Genomic DNA, 15,100 nt, shown 5'->3' with positions numbered 1-15,100 from the left:
GTACAAGTTTTCTTTCTGCATTCTTTACGACTGGTTCCAAGTGAGAAGTCATCATCCGTATGTTCGTAATCATTGAAATAAAGGAGACTGCACAGCAAGTCTGGGTATACACTATCATAAATTCCCCGATCGCTTAGAAATGCTCCTTCCAGAACTTGAAGCTCACGTCCGGACTCGAAGTCTCCTTGCACGCGCGCTTGATATCCCTCGCAGCGACGGTGGGGCCGCAGAAATACACGCCCACGGTCGTCTTCAGGCTGCTCTCCAAGCCGGCCATGAACTCGGGGCCCTGGCTTGTGATACCGTCGCGCAAGCCGCCCAAGAACTTGTTGAAGTCGGGCCTGCCAAAGTTGGTGCGGCCCTTCAGCTGGGTCAGGGGATCCATGTCGGTGCCGACGCTGTTCAGCACGATGTTGTTTGCCGTGTCGGCGTCGATCTTCTGGGTCAGGTAGATGTGGATGTTGAGGAAGGCGCCGGTGGCATCGAGCTGCTCGAGCGAGGCCAGCAGGGCCTGGAACCACTCGAAGGCGCGCGTGTCCTTGCAGATCCACACGAACTCGACCCTGCGCAGGCGCTTCAGGGCACCCTTGGTCCGCTCGTGGTAGATGTTCTTCAGCACGCTCGCCCACGGCGTCACGCCGATGCCCGTGCCGATCAGCACGGCGATCTCGTTCTCAAACACGTCCTCGGCGGGGGCGCCGTACGGCCCGTCGACGCGGATGGCGGGCATCTCCTGGCCGGCCTGCAGGGCGACCTCGTAGATGCCGAGCGGGTCGATGCCGTCGTAGAACTCGGCCTGGGCGGGACCGGCACCGACGGCGTTGGCGAAGTCGCGGGTCCAGTCGCCGACGTGCTTCATGTGCACCGACACGTACGGGTCGTAGGGGCACGAGGTGATGGTGAAGGGGTGCCACTGCTGCGAGCTGACCGACGGGCAGTTGAGGAAGAGCCACTGGCCGGCGCGGTACTTGAACGACGGCTTGACGAACTGGATCTCGACGGCCTCTGTTGGGTAGCGTTAGCAGGGGTGGAGCGGGCCATGTGCTGGCAGTGCCCACTTACCGTACGGGTGCCTCACCACCTTCACGATCTTCGTCTCCCGCCGCGCCCGCACCTCGCGGTACAGCCGCTCGATCAGGTACAGACCGCCGCCAACGAGCTCCCACCGCCAGCCGTTGTAGCCGAGGCAGTGCTTCCAGAACTGCTCGCCGGCCAGCGGCGAGATGGGGTCGGCCGTGTCGCGCACGAAGCAGCCGGTGGCGTGCGTGTACATGGCCAGCAGGAAGGGGATGAACAGGTGGTGCGTGTACCAGAACGTCTCGAACGACTGCTGGCGGATCTTGGCGTGCGCCGTCGTGTAGATGAGCAGCATGCACAGCAGCATCACGTGTCCGGTGATGCCGCCCGGCTGCGTGTAGTGGATCTGCACTGCGAGCTCTGGCCGCACTTGGGTCGCTTCGACGTTGAAGAAGCTGCGGCGAACTGTCAGCACTGCTGCTATGGCCGCTGTCTGGGGGAACTCACTTCACGTAGTGGCCGCACGTGTGGACCACAGTCCAGAAGACCATGCTGTACGCCACTTGGCGGTGGAACCAGATCGACTCGTCCAGGGGTAGCCAGCGGATCTTGGGCCGGATCAAGCGCAGAAGCGTCCGGCACATGGGCAAGACGATCAGCATCGTGTCGACCGTCAGCACGAGGCCGGCGCCACGAGAGATCCAAACCGAGAATCTGAGCAGGTTCAGCGGTGCCAGACGCGGGTCCGAGGCCTGCTTGTACCTTTGGGGACGTCAGCAAAATACCGGGCCAGGTGTCGAGGGCTTCTTACCAGCCATATGCGAACAGGAAAATGTGCAGCCCGTAGAAGAAGAAGTAGAAGACGAGCTTCCGCGGCTCGAGGTGAGACTTCCACCGGATTTGGGAACCCATTGCAGATTCCCGGTGAATTAACAGTATATTAAGAAGAGCGGGCAAAGGAAGCAAGAAAAAAAGGTAGCGAACGACCAGCGAACGATTGAACAGCAATTGCCACTCGGCGAGAGCTGAGTGCGAGCGAGTTAAAGGGACACGGATGTCGACAGGCAGGGGCGACAGGGGCCGATATGCGACATGGAGTTGCGGGTTGTCATGCGGCAGCAGATTTCTGGGGATTATCGCAGGAACTGTGGGTTTAAAGCGAACAGGGCTGAAAGAACACCAAGACTTGGAATCGCGTGAGAGTCGACCGACAGTTCTGAGTTTTCTCGCGGGTGATAAGGCGTTCCTAAACGCAGGATGTGCGAGGAGCCGTTCAATCAGCGTTGTTGGAGTCGGCGCTTAAATATGTGGCACACGGCGCGTCGCAGCCTTGTGGTTGGCCCTGGCCACCGACGTGTTCGTCTGCACTCTCGGCTAAGTCTGATTGGGCGCGTAAGTCGTCGCCGGCGCGCAGCCTCTGTGGCTCCAGCATCGCCTTGAGGCTGCTTGAAAGCGCCTGTGAAAACGGACCCATCGTCATGCATCCAGCCCACGCCTCGCCGGTAGCCTGATGTTCCGCGTCCTGGCCCTGATTCTGAGCTGGAGGTGGCGCTGCACACCGGATCCCAACCTGAGTGGGTCTCCGAGACGCCCGGCAAAGAGATCGTACGATCACGGAGAGGTCACGTGCTTCTAGGGAGCAGATGCACAATAATAGATCAGGCCCTCGCCCGGAAGTCGAAGAAAAGAGACCCTTCGCCCAGGAAGAGGTGGAAGATATGTCCGTCTCCGGAGCAACTACTTCCCATCCAGATTCGTTGTTCAGTCATCACTCAAAGTTCCATCATCTAGAAATCACCTAGAGATAGTCGGTTGTGCGGGGTTCCACACGGCCTCAAGGCGCCCTCTGCTCTGATATCCAGGAATGCTTAGCACTTTCTACTTATTGCATCTGAGCATGTGGGGAATTAGACGAGCGGTCTCAGGGCCGTGGGGACTGTGCCGATCATCAACACATTTCGGTCTCGCTGCAGCTTGCCTTGCTGACTCTACACAGCAAGTTAACGCCAGCAATTACTGGCATCAAGATCAAGTCTCTCTGATAAATTCAGTGAGTGGATGCTTGCAGTCATTGCGAAAGCGATAAATGCGTGTTGATAACATCACCTGGGCCCAAGAGGTGAAGAGATGAGGGTTTCGAAGTCTGACCTAACGAGCTACTTGTAATTACACAAGTCGTGAAGTCGAATCGTCACTGTAATCTTCTATTTGTTCCACATTCCTGGCTCGCATTGTCGTCCATATGTCGTGCCCGAAGCTGACAATGGTGCAAAAAAAAAAAAAAGTCCCTGACCGCCTTCTCAGGGTGCCACGAGATGATCACTGTGCCTTGGTCCACGCCTCAGGCTGAAACAACCCCTCGCATGTCTTGGGCTCCCGTACTACGTCTGGCTCATCAACATTTCACAAATAGACGTTGTGCTTTTGTCTTTTATAAGATGAGCAGTCGCATCCAGCCATTCACTCTTCCCGAGAGGAACATACAGCCGGCGGCTCCAGACACGAACGCGCGATGCTCGCACGACAGCCACATTTGGTAGAATACCTAGCCACACGTGCGCATGTGCACACAGGCCGTATCCTTCCTCCGAAACCATCACTGTTCTCGCAGTTGAGGTCGGCCCATCCCTTGGCCGTGATCTTCCCTACGAACTTCGCGGATCTTTTTTGGGGTGTCACAATTCCAACTCTCACACCAAATTTCACTCTTTTGACCAAACTTCAAGCAAAATGAAATCCGAGCTTATTCATGGTTGTTTGGCATCAATAAAGCTTATAGATGCTAAATGAAGTAAAAAAATAATTTTTTCAAACACGAGAACTTTGACATGCACGGTTCAAGAGCTGATTTCAAGACCACATGCGAATGGAATTTGAATGCTCCTTCGTGTGTTCACCTCATGTGCATGATGGCAGCACAGTCGACGTTGAGAAAAGAACAAGCCACGTGCCGCCACGCAAAAATCCTGCAGTATCGTGGCGTGTTAACGTGGCACCGGGAAATAGACGGGAGATTGGGAACTGTCGAAGAAGATGCGGGGAAGCTTTGAGCAATTTGTCTGAGTGAGCCAGTTCCTGATTAATCTGCTTTGTGTTATTCTTTCGAGTAGGTAGTGACAATTCGGCCCGCGTCATAGGGGCGCTCTGTTGTCGACGGACCCACCGCTCGGCAGGTCCGAAGAACGCATGGTCAGGTTCCACAGCAGAGTGGCATCATCAAGCGCAGAAGCGGAGGGCGGGGCTAAGCCTTGGAGTGGCGCAAGCCGACAGCCTCATGTTCGACGCCATTGGATCCTTCGCGAAGAAAACCTCAGGCCACCGACGACTGAGGCAAGACAGCGCATCGAAAACGGCCGGCGGTGAGGCGTTTGATTGTGCCTGTAGGGCAGAGCTGCGACCATGCGCGCGTCGATCGCGTTGAATTGCTGTTCTACGGGCGTCCAGAAGGCGTTCGGTTCTGGAAGGAGAGGGCGGATCGGCACCAGGGGCTTGCTGATCGGGCCGCTGGCAGGCTGCCGGCCTTTCCCGACCGGGCCAAGCTGCAGAAAATACGAATTGATGAACGTCACGTCCTGACTCGGCCAACTCTGGGTTGACGCGTCTCAACCCCAGGCTTTCTCCTCTTCTCTCCGCGCTCCCCTCTGCGCAGGTCCAATGCAGCACTCCATCGATGCATCGCCGACTGTGGCTCTGGCAGGCGCTGCTGCGGGCCGCGCTGACGGCCGCCGCAGCATGGCCCAATGCCTCGGGCACGAATGACCCCTTATCGTCCGGATCTCCCGACACGGCCGCATTGACGACACCTGGACCCTCGACCTCCGCCTTCCCGTGGACCGGCACCGACAGCAGCCTCGTTCGCGACGTGCAGGCCTGCGAGTCTGCGAAGCGCGCCTGGTACACGTCGTCGTCCGACTGGTACTGGGCCTCGCACTCGTCGTATTCCTACACGTCCGTCACCACCTACGACACCGTCTGGCTGGGCAACTACACCGGCCCGCTGTCGACCTTCTGCGATGGCGTGCCGCGCGCCTCGGGCCCCGCGCCCACGACGACGACGCTGGGCCAGATCTACGTGAACTCGCTGCCGCCCCCGTTTCCCGCCCCGTCGCCGACGTGCACCTTCAACTACCGCGGCTGCGAGCTGGTCGTCGAGTCGTACCGGTCCTGGTACGCCACGTCGCACCCCGCCACGGTCGATCCGCCCGCGCCGCCGCTGTGCGAATGGGGCCCGGACGAGTGCATCATCCCGTACGGCGAGGACCACTGCCGCCTGGACGCGGGCGAGGTGAAGCTCATCTTCTGGCCGCACTCCAAGGACCCCGCCGACCTCTGCGCCACCAACGGCGCGCCCGTGACGGCCGCGCCCTCGCCCACGACGCCCGTCCTCGCCACGTCCGGCGACTACACCTTCACCTCGCCGACCGTCTACCTCTCGTTCAAGCAGCTGCAGGGCCTGCCGTGCTACAAGACGTGGAGCGACGCCATCGTGCCCGTGCCGTCGACGGCCATCTCCAGCCTCGTCTTCGGCCAGACGGACCCAATCGAGCGCACCACGTCGATGAATTGGCAGGACATGAACTCGCCCGTGCCGCTGAGCGCGTACAAGGCGCAGCAGAGCTGCTGGGACAACTGGCTGGGCGTGCGCGGCACCGCGGCCGGCGGCGACGGCTGCAACACCATCTACGACGACTACCTGCCGTGGCTGGCGCTGCCCACGAACCCCGCCTTCTTCACCGCCATCGACCCGCTCTTCGGGAACTGCACCAGCCTGTTCTGGCGCAAGTACGTCTTCGACCCGCCCTACTTCCTCACCCCCGTCGGCGACCTGCTGCCGCCGACGCCGACGGCGAAGACGACGGACCACACGGCCCTGTCGGCCCAGCAGCCCTCGGCCACGGCCATGGTCACCATCCCCGTGAAGACGACCATCGCCCAGCCGCGCTACGGCGCCGGCCCCATCGCCACCGTGGGCTCGCAGACGGTCTCGGCCGACCCGCACAACCCGCACAACATCGTCATCGCCGGCGAGACCATGGTGCCCGGCCAGATCAGCGCCATTGGCACCGCCCCCATCATCGTGCGCACCGGCGAGGTCGTCATCGGCTCGTCGACCATCGCCCTGCCCATCTCCGACTCCGCCCAGCCCGTCGCCACCGTCGCCTCGCAGGTCATCGCCGCCGACGGCCAGAACTTCATCCTGCCCGGCGGCAAGACGCTGACCCCCGGCCAGGTCACCGTCATCAACCGCGTCACCGTCTCGGTCGCCTCGTCGGCCCTGGTCGTCGGCGGCGGCTCGACCGTCTCTCTGCCCGACGGCGACCGCCCCGTCGCGACCTTCGGCTCGCAGGTCATCTCGGCCGACGGCCAGAACTTCCTGCTGCCGGGCGGGAAGACGCTGACCCCCGGCCAGGTCACCGTCATCGACGGCGCCACCATCTCGGCCGCCTCTTCGGCCCTCGTGGTCGGCGGCAGCTCGACCATCTCGCTTCCAGGCGTGGGCGCCGTGCTCAGCGTCGGCTCGCACACCATCACCGCCCAGCAAGCCACCCCGGGCCTGCTCGTCATCGGAACCCAGACCATCTCGGCCGGCGGATCCGCCGCCACCGTGTCCGGCGTGACCATCAGTGCCGTGGGCAAGTCGTCGGTCGTCGCCGTCGTCGACGGCACCACGACGACGGCTGCCATTTCGTCCTTCGCGACGCGTTCGTCTGGAGATCTGGACGCAACGACGAGCGTGCCTGGCCTGGGCTGGGCGACGGAGCAGCCGACGAGCGAGGCGACGACGTCAACCAAGTCCGCCGCCGCAGCCTTGCGTCGTGCAGGACGCCTTTGGACGACGGCCGTCAGCCTCGCCCTGATGGTTGTTTTGGCTCGATGATTATTAACGACATTTCTGACTTGGGGAAAGGCAAAGTATATACATCTGGGCGGCCTTGTTTCGCATGGATTCGGCGTTCACTTGGGAAAAGGTCCATATAGAAGGGAAGCATTGGCGGCGCAACGTTTTTTTATAATCTGCTGTCTCGGGCGAGACTCCTATTAATACCTAACAAGATCAGCCAATCACAATGCGGGCTTCGCACGTGCGCGAACTCAGAATAGCGCACGTCTGGGGTTCCTCTCACTGCATGCGGACGACCAACCACGCTCGCTTACGTCAGACAGACTAGTAACACACACCATGGTATGCGATCCGTGGGATGCACGATTTGCGCCACTCGCGTGTCCTCGGCATCCCATTCGACCATTGATGACGTTGGGTCGAGAGTGCTCAGTGAAAAATGCTGCCCACCCACCCCCATCTCGACCCAAGGGTAGCACCGACGCATATGCACTTCTCTATCTTTAAAACCTTTTCAGCCTGATGGGGTTTTCACTCAGTTCCGGAGCTCGGCACGCCAATGGATTATCCCCAGCCCGACCCAAGCCAAACACGTGGTCGTAGGCGTCCGTTACCTGCAGGACGAACCGCAAGCAGGCCAATCACCAGCCCTTCTCCCCGCGTCATGGCTTGCTTATACATCGACGGCCTAACTTTCTGGCCAGGATGATCGGCAGAAGAAGCTCAGGTTGATTAGAGGCCGGTCCCCCTCACCCCAGCCGCCGTCAGCCCTGCGAAACGCGGATCCGCTCTCTTGAAACTTCTTCCCTTCCTCGCAATGAGCGTTTCATGTCCCACTTTGGGGGGGATGCTGCTCAGACTCGCCGTCGCGCTTTTGGCGCTGGCCACCTGGGCGCGCGGCCAGGACTTCGACCCGGTGTATGACAGGTGCGCGCGATGGCATCATTCTGGTTGGCTTCCGCCCTCGCTTTTCCGCCCTGCCGCGTGCGCTGACTCTCGAAGCAATGTTGCGCCGGAGCTCCATCTTCATCGACGGCGGCGTGGAGCTGTACCAGGACAATCGGACGCGATGGCTCGGCTTCAGTGAGTCCCTTTTGCAGCCATTGGATTCTGTTTCTGAGCAATTGCAGACAAATACATCTACGAGTTCGACATGTCGCAGTCCTGGAACGCCAGCACCAACTTCACCGAGTCGCGCATCGGGCGCTACGCCGACAACTCGACCGACAGCAACCCGCCCAACATGCTGCGCGGCGGCCTCTACGCCGCCATGTCCGAGTCGAACCGCCTCTTCACCTTCGGCGGCTCGACCTTCCTAGCCAACGACTCAGACCCGGACTGGGCGCCGCCGTCCAAGGACCCCACCACCCTCTGGTCCTTCGACACGGAGCTGCGCAACTGGCAGTCGTACGACATCTCGGCCTCGATCCCCTGGCGGCCCAACTGGGGCCCCGTCACCGAGGACGTCGCCCACAGCGTGGGCTTCTTCCTGAACGGCCAGTACGACCGCGGCAGCTCCTACGGCCTGTACACATCGGTGCAGTACCGCGGCGGCACCGTCACCAACGACACGTTCAACCAGATCAGCTACCTGGGTGGCATGGTCATGATTGACCTGCACACCCAGGAGACGCGCAATCTGTCGACCACGACGCTCGGAAACCCGCGCGTGGCCGGCGGCTTGCTGCATGCCCCGGGCTTTGGCAAGTCGAAAAACGGGACCTTGGTTGCCTTCGGCGGCATGATGAGCTCCGGCCAGGGATCGGACACGTTTACGAATGGCCAGCTCGTGAGTTCATTTCCTCTTGACACTGCAGCTACAATGATTGGCAGAAGAACTGACACGGCGGCAGATCAACTTTACGACCGTCGGTCTTTGCGACAGCTTCAGAGATGAAAACGTCACTTGGGTCAATCAGACCACGACCGGCGATATTCCTCCGCCGCGAATGGACTTTTGCGTTTGTCCAGGACAGAAATCGCCTCAGGATAACTCCAGCTTCAACTTGTCCGTCGCCCTTCCTCCGTTTCATTCTTGCCCCTTCTTCCTTCACCATTTCTCTCCTTACACCTCCAAAAATGCCCATGAATCTACCCATCATTAATCCTCAAACTAACATCTCCCTTCCAGCTACATCCACGGCGGCATCGACCCGGGCAGCGGCACCGTCTACGACGACGTGTACGTCCTCTCGTTCCCATCCTTCACCTGGACGCTCGTGAATCCGGGGTCCAGCACCGCGCCGGGCTATTTCGGCCACACGTGCAACAGCGCCGGCAAGCGGCAGATGCTGGCAACGGGCGGCGCGCGCGACGCCTCGCTGCTCGGCATCGAGACCACGGGCGACGTGCCCAACCTAAACGCGACGACGTGCGACGACAGCGCCGCCGGCGTGCGGCTGTTCGACATGGTCAGCGCGACGTGGAGCACCTTCTACAACGCCAGCCAGGCCGCCCTGTTCCGCGTGCCCGACGCGGTCGTCAAGAGGATTGGCGGGACGTACGTAGTCGATCCCTGAGTCCACTCGCTTCCTTTTCCAATCCCCAACCTCCGGGTTTGAAAAAAAAAGTCCATAATTGTCATGTTGTTGCTGCTGTGCTTGTGCTGACAAGATGAGCAATAGACCCGACGGCAACGCAACCATGACGGCGCCCGCCAACGGCTTTGACGACCCGGCCGTCTACACCATGTTCCACCCGCCCCCGCCTGCTAACACCTCCGCATCGTCCCCGTCGTCCACCCCTTCCTCCTCGTCCTCATCCATCTCGGGCGGCGCCATCGCCGGCGCCGTCGTCGGCTCCGTCGCCGGTGCGGCGCTCATCTTTGGCCTGGCCATATGGCTCTGCTGCCGCCGCCGCCGCCGCCAGAAGCGCCAGCACGGCAGCGACGACGCGCGTGCCGCGGCTTTCATGGCCGACGAGAAGGCGCGGCGGCCGTCGGAGCTGCCTGGCCAGCCGGCCGAGATCCACGAGAAGCCTGCCGACGCGCCGGGGCTGGCGGGCGAGAAGGAGGACGACGGCGCGAGGAAGGGAGCGGCGAGGCCGCCGCCCGCCGGCGAGGACCTGGGCCCGCAGGAGCTGGACGCCGTGGGGCCGGAGATGCACGAGTTGGGTGGTAATGGTTACGGCGCGAGCGCTGTGAAGGAGGGGCCGAGGGGCACTCCTCCGGATGGGAGTGATGCGGATAGTGCGAGGCGGCAGCCGAGAGAGACGGCGCAGGTGGGGAGGAAGTCGGCGTTTGCAGAGGACACCAGGTAACAGCTTCTACTTTCCCCCTGCGTGGGGTTTACTGTGATATGGAGACTTTCGTTTGGGTGGATTTCGAAAGGGGTTTTCGAAACCTGATCCCCTGGACGCTGGATGAATGACGATACTCATGGAGAAAGTGGGCAATGATTGTATGTAAATCACCCTTACTGAATGGCTGTACAAAGGTCACTTTTGGAGGTGAAAGCACACTGTAAAACATCTAATACTAATGAAAATACTTATCAAACTACACATGTCATCCACACCTCTATCAGAAATAATTCGCAGAGAGGGGACTTCAAGCAGGCCGTGTGCTCTTATTCGCTATTCGACCAACCTGGCCGTACGTTTGGACTACCGTCTCAGACCCAGTTTTGAACGGGACCTAGATATGCACATTACATGTAAACTTCGGCCGGATCAATATTCCGGAGCAAGATTGGCCAATAGATCATCCAGGTCAGTGGGAAATTGCGGTTCTTTTCCCATCCTAGGCTTAGCTTCATGCCCCCTAACCTGTATCACAACTGTTTTCTTTTAAAAAAAAAATATCTGGGTCCTGTGCAAAACTGGGTCTGAGACGGTAATTCGCACATGGAAACCAAAGTGAGGCCCACCGCACAACTCAACCATACAGGATACCTTGCACCGAACGGAATCTTGACGTGCAATGAACAGGTGTCACGAAACATCATCCAAGCATCAAATTATTAACATTACCAACCACCCTCGCAGGCAGCTGCAGCAGCCCAGGGAGGAGGAAACGCAAGGCTCCCCTCCTTTCCCAGCGATCTCTCTATACTTCATCCAGGAAGCCTTCGCTTCAAAGTTCCCCACCCCCGTCTATCTTCCGAAAATCCGCTGATTGTAACCACCGCCTATGCAAATGCATCCCCCCTTGCCTCCGTCCCTAAAAGGCGCAGCAAGGAGAAGAGGGGGAAAAGACTGCTCCACCCCTTTTGTCGTTATTATTACTCTTCATCCGTCCGTTCCGCCGAAAAGAATGGGTAAGAAGGAAAAAAAAAAGAGAACAAGCTATCTACACTTCAGGAAGGTAGAAGAGGGAATCTCTCGCTTGATGTTGCGCGAAGCAATAGAAAAGGTTCGGACATGCTTGAATTCAAAAAGGAGATCCGTCGCTGATGCAAGAAGACGCCGTAAAGCCGTGAGATCTAATGTTTTCCTTGCTTGATATCCTTCAAGCAGTTGTGCCGTGGCTCGATGCCAAAAGAGGAAAAAAAAAACCGTAACCGTTTCATGAGCTCATCCATGCAAGATTGCCGAACGCCGAGGACTAATGCAAAGAAAATGGAGATAAGAATCGATGGTAAAGCTTTGGGGAAATGGGGAGCAAATGCTTCTTTACCAGATTTGATACGTGGCAATGGCAAAGACGGTGAAGGCCATGAGCATCGTCATACCGTATCCACGATCGCCTGCCCTTACGGCCGCGCTCGTGGCGGTGGCGGTAGCGGTTGCTGCGGAACCGGTAATGCTGTTGGCGATGGCGAGAGAGGTGGTTGCGATGGCGGCGAGGGTTGCCGTGCTGGCAGTGGTCGACGAAGCACCGTTCTCCCTGTTGACAGTGGTACCGTTCAGGGTAACGGCATTGCTACCCAACTTGGCACCAATGTAGGCGATCAAAGCCTCCGAATCCTGGACGCTGAAGGTGGCCCTGCCATTGTCGCCGATATTGACGCTTTCCGCGGTGTCGTTGACCGTCTTCGCCTTGCCGTCATCATCCGAATACTGCATGCCGTTCCAAGTGGTACCGGTGGTGGAGTCGGCGCCGTCAGCAGTCAGACGCGAGATGTAAAGAGTCTGGCCCTTGTAATCGGGCAGCGAGAGCGAGATGTCCAGGCTGCCCTTGGTTTCCGTGGCGTTGACCTGCTTGGAGTTGATGATGATGAATGACGTAAGCTCACCACCACCGTATCCAGCATACATGCGAACATTGCTCTTGTAGTCCGTAGGGACATTGTCGTTGGAGAGAGTTGCAACCTGAGTGGTGCCGTTGCCCGAGCCGATGAACTGGGCCATGGCAGCATAGGCGTAGTAAACCGGGCGCACATTCTTCGAGACACCGTTGCGGTCGATGGGCTGCCATGGAGCGGCCATGGAATTGTCAGTCATGTGCATCTGCACTGACGACATGTTCAGCGTGGCTCCGTAAAGGAAGAAGTTCAGGTTCCAGAGCGCAGCACCAAACGTGTCGCTAACACCAGCCAGGCCAACGGGACCGACGCTCTGCATCTCACGGAGATAATAGGGCAGACCGGTCTTGAGAGCAATGGCAATCTGGCTCTCCCAGTACTCAAACTGCGACTCGGTGTTGTCCAGGTTCATCATCCAGTCGACGGTGATGGCGAAAGTGGAGACGTCGATGAAGTAAAGGTAGTCGTGCTGGTTCCAGGCACGCAGGTAGGGGCTGCTGGAGCCTTGCACGTTGGTCTGGATGCCGTTGTCGACGAGCATGTCAATCTCGAACGTGGTCCCGATAGTGCTGGCAGTGCAAGGCCCCTCAAAGAAGTTGACGGGCAAGCCGGCGGGCTTCAAAACGCGCTCGTAAACAGCCTCGGCACGCGTGGTCCACTGGTCGACGTACGTCTCGCCAGTCCAAGTGCCGTTGCGGAAGCTGTTCTCGAGGTACAAGTCAGGCTCGTTGCCGATCTCAAAGGCAACCAGCTCAACGTTGGACAGGTTGTTCAGGGCAGCCTGGGCCATGAGGGTAATCTGGTCGAGGTAGTCGGCCTGGAAGTAGGCGAGGTTAAGGCCGAAGATGATGGGCGTGCCCTCAGGGAATCTGCTGACAGCCTCGAAGAAGGTGGGGCCAATGATGTCGGCATCGCTGGCAATGGCGCCCTGGCCAACCGAGTTCTCGTTCGTCTTGACCTTGTACTCGTTCATGTCGGCCTCGTAGAGAAAGTAGTCGCCGGTGTTGCCGCCAAGGCGAATGGCACCAGGCTTGCCGGTGTAGTTGGCCAAGTTCTCCATCAGGTTCACGGAAAACTCGTTGGTGCTCTCAGCACCGGTGAAGGAGAACAGGTTGGAGGGCTCGATTCCTGCTCACGGTCAGAAACGACGCCGGCGCATCGTGGAAAGGGAAGACGAACCAAAACCCGCATAGTCCGGGGGGATATACTGGGAGATGCCGCTGGCTTTGGCGGCGTTGGCGGTGGGCGTGATGGACACGGTGGACTGGGCGTCCGCGACGGCGGCGGCGAGCGAAAGGGCGCCAGCCAGGCGGGATATCGGTGGTAGCATTTTGAAGTGAAGCTGTTATCCTAAGAACTGCCGGCAGAAAGCAAGGAGAGTGGGAGCTCCGCGGGAAAGAGGTTGGCGTGGACGGAGCGCGGCCTGAAGACAAGACTGACTGAACGAGCGGCAGTCTAGCAAATGCGAAGTGGTGGTACGGGTAGGCGCACTGGGGGCCGGCGCGTGCAGAGAATAAAAGGCAGCCGGGGGCTGGGGTAGCGGCAGATGTGGCTCCTGCCCTCCGCGCAGCTTCCTTGCAAGATGCAGGCGCGCGCAGTGACGTGATGGATTGGCCCTGCGACGCGTGTCGCCATGCTGTGGCTGACAGCTCACGCCGCGACGCTCCCTCGCAATGGATCCTTGTGCTCATCCAGCAATCCGTCCCTCGTTGGCCGGTGGAGAGCCGCCAGCCGCGCCATTGGCAGCTGCGCGTGCTCGACGGCCTGCAGCATCGCGAATCCCAAGGCGCGGCATCTGGGCGGCACGGCGGGCATACAGTAGCATCCACGCCGCTCGAGCCGGGCGATCGGTCGTCGCGATGGAGCATGGCGCAATGGAGCTCTGGTGCTTGGCTCCGGGGACGCACAGGCCCGCGCGCTCAGGCCACCCGTCCGCCGACAGCTGATGTCACACCTGGATGGCATTCCTCGCGCACAGAAAAGCAGCATGAGACAGCACCGCCCTGACTCGCGTCTTGGACTCTGCTCGGCGGCGCCTGTGTGTGAGCAGCGCGCCTGCGGCCAAGCGGGCAAGCCGGCAGCAGCGCGGCACGGCGTCGGAAAATGCGGCTCAATGGGACGGCGCACGGAAGCTCGCAAACAAGGCAATTAGGTGACGGGTGCTCGCGAGCCGCCCGGAAGTATATGCTGGCATTGGCCTCCCCTGCGTCTTCTCATCTCCGTCGAACGCCATGCTATTTTACCCACGCGACGGGCGTGATGCCCGGCTTTCTGATGCGCGCCACGCCAAAGTCCGCTGCGTTTCCAGGTCCATGGCGGACTTTTCCTAGCGCAGTGCCGCCCTCTCACCGTCTCGCTGATCTGCCGCCCCACCGCTGCGCAGCTCCAACCGGACGCCTGACGAGCTGCCGCTTGCCGCACCAGCCTCCAGCCTCCTGTGACGAAAATTCCGTCCGTCGCCAGCGCCACTGACAAAAGCAGCAATGAAGGAGCTGGGCGCCTTTCCCTTCACGGCCGCCATGCCTGACCCACCATGTCCTCATTCTGCGACGGAGCTGCGACCGCGACCGAGACCACCACCGAGACTGCAGCAGGCCTGCGACGAGCCACGAGCCTCGAAGCCGCCGCCGCCCCACCCAAGTCAGTGCACTGCGCCTGTGCTGCACCGCCCTTCCGTCATCGTCCCGACGCCTCAGGCAAACCCATCCTTTCGATCTTCAAGGAAAAAACAGCACAGCACAATCTCCACCTCGATCAGCTCCCAGGCCACGCCGAGATCCTCTCGCGAGACATCATCGTCGTCGGAGACAACTTGGCAGTCCACTTGTCGGCCTGTTGGGCCGAGCCTATGATCTCAAGCCATATTGCGTTCACCCCGTTTCGGCTAACTCGATGCCCACAGCCACAATCCCAAGCCTGCCCACCACCAACCACCATCCACCGTCACCCACCCGCATCCCGTTTCTGCGGCTTATCGGCCTGCCGCCGTCTCGGGTTGCCTTGCAGCCTGCCTGCTTGGCCCCCCTCCTTTTTCCAACAATATCAAGCCAATCAGCAT

At 59.9% G+C, this 15,100-nt stretch overlaps 4 protein-coding genes across 4 annotated transcripts; 2 read left to right on the top strand and 2 right to left on the bottom strand.

Annotated features, from left to right (window-relative positions):
* Positions 1-133: 133 nt before the first annotated feature.
* On the bottom strand, positions 134-1,929 carry LTHEOB_10082 (NADPh oxidase; the record flags this gene model as incomplete). Its single annotated transcript, XM_035506688.1, has 4 exons — positions 134-1,005; positions 1,063-1,472; positions 1,525-1,779; positions 1,829-1,929. 4 exons carry the CDS (start codon positions 1,927-1,929, stop codon positions 134-136), a joined length of 1,638 nt encoding a protein of 545 aa, XP_035368120.1.
* Positions 1,930-4,687: 2,758 nt separating this feature from the next.
* LTHEOB_10081 (Transcription factor c6) lies at positions 4,688-6,895 on the top strand (the record flags this gene model as incomplete). Its single annotated transcript, XM_035506687.1, has 1 exon — positions 4,688-6,895. The coding sequence occupies one exon, from the start codon at positions 4,688-4,690 to the stop codon at positions 6,893-6,895; it is 2,208 nt and encodes a 735-aa protein (XP_035368119.1).
* Positions 6,896-7,863: 968 nt separating this feature from the next.
* Positions 7,864-10,117, top strand: LTHEOB_10080 (Galactose oxidase/kelch beta-propeller; the record flags this gene model as incomplete). The annotated part of the gene is made up of 5 exons (XM_035506686.1): positions 7,864-7,942; positions 7,990-8,648; positions 8,713-8,867; positions 8,991-9,359; positions 9,484-10,117. The coding sequence occupies 5 exons, from the start codon at positions 7,864-7,866 to the stop codon at positions 10,115-10,117; spliced, it is 1,896 nt and encodes a 631-aa protein (XP_035368118.1).
* A 1,353-nt stretch (positions 10,118-11,470) lies between these two features.
* On the bottom strand, positions 11,471-13,372 carry LTHEOB_10079 (Glycoside hydrolase family 79; the record flags this gene model as incomplete). Its single annotated transcript, XM_035506684.1, has 2 exons — positions 11,471-13,170; positions 13,222-13,372. The coding sequence occupies 2 exons, from the start codon at positions 13,370-13,372 to the stop codon at positions 11,471-11,473; spliced, it is 1,851 nt and encodes a 616-aa protein (XP_035368117.1).
* Positions 13,373-15,100: the final 1,728 nt, after the last annotated feature.

Source organism: Lasiodiplodia theobromae, assembly GCF_012971845.1.
Source record: "Lasiodiplodia theobromae strain AM2As chromosome Unknown scaffold_36, whole genome shotgun sequence".
NCBI classification, from domain to species: domain Eukaryota; kingdom Fungi; phylum Ascomycota; class Dothideomycetes; order Botryosphaeriales; family Botryosphaeriaceae; genus Lasiodiplodia; species Lasiodiplodia theobromae.
This window is presented reverse-complemented; position numbering and strand designations above follow the sequence as displayed.